Genomic DNA, 5,153 nt, shown 5'->3' with positions numbered 1-5,153 from the left:
TTTGTCAAGCTACAGTAACAACGACTGCAGAATGTTAAAATAGAAGGACTGGAACACGTATTTGAAGAAGATCAATGCACCTATGCATGGGGCAAAGGTCAACTGGAAGCTGAATATCCGGAAAGAGTTTGATATTTTGCAAAGATCATGCATACGGTCTGCAAGGAAAATACGAGATGATCCCAAAAGGGTACAAGCATAACTTCTTGATTCGACACCCATACAAAGTGTTCATCTCCTGGAGAAAAATGGTGTTTCCGTTCGCGCAGATGATCTTTCCACAGTTCCGTCTATGTGATGTACCAGCGTTCATATTTCCGCCCAAGTACGGATTTGTGGAACAGTTAGAACTGTACCAGTACATCAAAGCGAATGTTGATCCATCTCCAATTATTCTTGATGCTGATGATCTCTTGTCAAACCCGAAATCAGAGGTAGAGCAGTACTGTAGTGGAGTTGGTATCCCGTTTAGTGATAGTCTACTTGAATGGCCATCTAGTATAGACGTGATAAAGAAATGGAAAGTAGCCCGACGAACTCTACACGCCAATATGCTGCAGACAGGAGGGTTCTTTGACGCAGCGCTTCATAGCTCCAGGTTTAACCCACCAAAAGAAATGCCATCTGTTACAGAGCTACCTGAAGATGTTATCCCGTGTGTGGAAGCTAGTATGCCATGTTATCAACAGATGTATGAGATGCGTTTAAAACCAGAAGTCTAAAGAACATTTTGATAGGTTTGCTATAAACACGACCTATATAGTTTATTATCTAAAATCCGCGAACGACTAATGACTCAACATCAAGGAGTACTTTCAAGCAGCATGGTACCATGCCAACCGGGTACCCAAACCAAATCGAACACCATGCCAAGTTCATCTTATGTCTTATGTGCTCGGTTGGGCGGGTTGTCGAGGGTACATCTTATCGGACTATGAGCTGATTAGCGAGCCGAGCCATAATAATACTAACCGTATGTTGCTATTTAAATTACGGATTGTCCCAATGTAACTTCGATTTGATGACAGAAGCAATAGACAGCAATAAGTGAACGACATAAACGCGAGATGTCACGTGATCCCGCTTTAATCAATTGACCTTTTCGGTAACTCCCATAAGCCTTTGCGAGTACACCTGAGATGTCGTCATTTGGCGTCCCGCCATTGCGCAGATCGTTTAATAATCATCGCCACTGCGCATTTCAAAGCCGTGATTCGCGCAGTAACGATGTGTGCGCATCGGCGTGACGACATCTCAGGTTTACTCGCAAAGGCTTATGGGATACCGAAAAGGTCAATCGACACTCTTGATGGCACCAAATTGACATCACGATTTCACGTTCACCTGGTGCCGTCTAGTCTAGTCTCATGCCCAAAATTGCATGTGGCTCAATCGCGAAAGGAACGACAGAAACGGGCTGTGAATGAGACTAGTGCTGTTTATTAGTTTGCGTATGACGTCCTATCAACCAGACCAAAAATGCTGTACTGCGCAGGTCAGACGTCAGACGCAAACTAGTCTTTTTAATTCGGTTTTCAATTATAGAGAGGTTGCGATGCTGCATACGCCACACACCGATATCGCCTGGCTAATAATTATTTGGTGCAGCTGAGACATTAAAATGAATACACGGGATCGATACACGTGAATTGCTATGCACGATTTTGATATCAGACGAAATTTGACCAAAACTCTCAATTTTATATTGCGTTGGTCCTGTAGGCCTATGGACTACAGCGCGCAGCAGGCTATAGCGGCACTCACTCAAGTGGAGAGTAGTAACAATTGATCGCAATGTCGTATACAAGCTTGCTCACACAGCGAGAAATCAATTACCCCGTCTATTGTCATAGCCTTAGTCAGGTCACTTCGCTAATAATATGCATCTCATAAGGTCCGAATAAAATAGCCATGTGTGGCTGTGGATTCAACCTACCATGGCGATTTCTACTATGAAGATATCGGGGCGATGTCACTGTGCGCCATGCTCCTTACACCCGTTTACATAAGGCATCAGACTGTATATTTAAACCAACACTTGTGCGAGGCAGAGTTCAAGGAAATATACGACATAATGGTCACGTGAGGGCCACAGCCTATTTCCGGTCTATAATTCAGCACGTTTTTGATGTCGACCAACCAGTCCAAGATGCCGCTTTAAATCAGTTGTATATATTTTATTGATGTGCAAATATTATGGTTGCAAAAATATTTATGTACATACTGATATTATTATCAAAATGATACTTTTTATGGAAAAATTAATCACATTGCGTTGACTACGTGATGCACTACAAAAAACGATCATTTCAACGTCGACCGGGCGTTTAGGCAAGAAAGTTTGTGTCAACGATGCAAATCGCAACCTCTTTTATTGCAAATGTTCTCAAATCAGATCCAAATAATAAATTAAGTTCTCATTGAAATATTTCGATTCCAATCAGGAATCTTGTTCACCCTGGTTTGGTGAGTGGTAGTGTTTCTAGTTATTATCGGCAATCTTTGTGGCGAATTTTGATGACGTCACATAGGTTGCTTGCCGATTGATGATCTGATCGTAGATCCGATCAAGTTTGTACGCCTCCTAGTCCTTGTTAATGGTGGTGTTGCCTCTACTTCTAATCCAGATGGCCTTTTGAGCCAACGGGTTGTTTTGTTTGCCTCTTGGTCGATGACTTTGGCCTCCTCCCACCCAATTAATTACGTGATTATTTGTTGCCAGTGTGCTCTGCTATGGCCAATTTGTATGTTTCTGTAGTTGATGCTTTCCTCTGCGCTCTAGTGAAAGTTTTCATACTAGCTTTTTCCGATTCGGTCTTGTGTTCTTTTAACCTAGTAGCAGGGATCAATAGTCGGGATGGGCATCGGAAATGACGTAACCAAACCGGAAGATGTAGCCTACGTCTAGACAATAGGCGGATTAGCGGCCATTTTGTTATTCACGTGTCGATATACTTTAGTACACAAATATATATGTTAATTTTTAAATTATATTTTGAGTATATAATATATATTCTGTAGTAAATCGATGAAATGACGCACACCGACACCGCCTGGCTAATAATTATTTGGTGCAGAAGGGACACTAAAATGAATACACGGGATCGATACACGTGAATTGCTATGCACGATTTTGATATCAGACGAAAATCTTCTGATACCGGGTTAAAAAATGATGAATATCTCCCGTCATGATTTTTTTCTCAAGAAACCAGATTTGGTCTCATAAACTTGGAAATACGTGTTGAACAGATATGATAGTCGCTAGAATGCGCTTTGAAAATTGGCCGTGCGCTTTGAACTCAAAATTTGACCATTTTATATTGCGTTGGTCCTGTTATGGACTACAGCGTGCAGCGTGTAGTACAGCTGCACTCACTGTAGGCAGTATAAAAGTCGATGACCATTGACCTCAATGGGGTATACAAGCTTAATCACGCACAACCAAGATCGATTACCCGGCTATTGTGAGTAGCCTTAGTTATGTCCCGCGACTAATTATTAGTTTAAAAGAGCTTTAAAGGTTTGAACCAAATGGCTAATCGTGGCAGTGGATTTAACCTACCATGGCGATTCCTGCCATGAAGATATAGGGTCGAAGACACTGTGTGACGGTGATTGTTCAGCAATTATATGCTTGATAGAATTAAACTGTCTGACCAGCTCGTATTCTCCTCCGCCGTCAGTGTGATTCCAGTCACTCCACGTACCGTGTTGCGAAGGTGGAGGAGACTAAAGCTGTATTGACGAGCACGCATGCGTTAAAAATGATGTAGCCTAGGTCGAACAATAACGTGACGTAGTTCCCGACATTGTCCCTATTAACTCTCACCATCCTAGCGACCTGTTTCCTATATAGGTTTTGAGCAGCGTTTGCAAGGAATCAAATATACTGCTTCGACTGTCTGGAGGGGGTCTCGCTTGTCCTTCGGATGTACAAGAGCTTTGCGGATGGTGGTCACTGAACTTTCGCGATTCGTCTTTCTTGCGCCATATGAGATAGTGGTCATAGTCTGAGCTGAATATAGTCTGGTAAATAAGAAAAAAGGTCCTACTCGTCGGACTACTCAGTAGCTGTACAAAGAACGTTACGTCGCATGACCCTGGCGTGACCCAATTATTTTCACTTAAAGGGAGTCTACGGCAATCACAACATTATGCCTATTATGTAAGAAGAATAATTATCAAGCACGTATCACGTGGTTTTATTTAAAACAAACACATAGTGGCCATAAAAACTAATAAAAACATCCGTCTTTCAACACGCGATATTCAAAATTCCCGGGCGCCGAAATTGTCGAGTGCAATGACGTCTCAGTAACACAATGAAGGCTGACGACAATTGAGCACAAACAACCATTACGTCATTGCACTTAGACTATTTCGGCACGGGAATTTTGAATATCGCGTGTTGAGAGCCGACTGTTTTTATTCGTTTTTATGGTCAATATGAGTTTGTTTTAAAATAAACCATGTGATTCGTGCTTGATAATTATTTTTCTAACATATAAGGCATAATGTTGTGATTGCCGGAGACCCCCTTTAATAAATCAGGGCTTGTGCGTCGGTTCTATCATGATCTTTTTACAGTAAATCCTCACTATAGCAAAGGCACCGAAAAAAGGTAGTCTCATTTCAGAAACATTCAGGCATGGTAAAAACGCCACCATCTCTGTGATGCATTATAGACAATGTTTTGCTCGTAGGAGGGTGTATGTCCGTTAAGATGCGCTAGTCCTAATTTGCGCTTGTCCGAACAATTTCTTAGTACCTTAAGAGTGTTTTCTTTAACGCAAAAATAGCGCCTATATAAGCGTTCACGCACTTTGCGTATCCCTTCAAATCCAAAGTCCAACGCGTACTAAATCTTGAAAACCTACGCATTCAATATTCCATGATTTGAAATAGAAATACCCGATATTTTCATCTAGGGATAGTCTTTGTCAAAGATTGAGGGGGGGGGGTGAGCAACGAAGCCGCGACATCGAGCTGGCTAGTATAATAGCGAGCGAAGCGTAGCCACTATGGTTTCCAAGAGTGTGTGGTTCCTAGTAGTTTCTCTCCCTATGGGTAATATAGGTACATGGTCTATAGCACAGCCTAATCTGGGAATGAAGTCAGCGTAACATCTGTCTTCATGTAAGCATTGAATC

At 42.0% G+C, this 5,153-nt stretch overlaps 1 protein-coding gene across 1 annotated transcript; it reads left to right on the top strand.

The window, feature by feature from the left end:
- The first annotated feature begins 248 nt into the window (after positions 1–248).
- Positions 249–722, top strand: LOC140167760 (uncharacterized). Its single transcript, XM_072191051.1, has one exon. The coding sequence runs from the start codon at positions 249–251 to the stop codon at positions 720–722; it is 474 nt and encodes a 157-aa protein (XP_072047152.1).
- The last annotated feature ends 4,431 nt before the right edge of the window (positions 723–5,153 follow it).

Source organism: Amphiura filiformis, chromosome 13, assembly GCF_039555335.1.
Source record: "Amphiura filiformis chromosome 13, Afil_fr2py, whole genome shotgun sequence".
NCBI lineage: Eukaryota > Metazoa > Echinodermata > Ophiuroidea > Amphilepidida > Amphiuridae > Amphiura > Amphiura filiformis.
The sequence above is the reverse complement of the archived record's forward strand: the minus strand, read 5'-3'. Positions and strand labels throughout refer to the sequence as shown.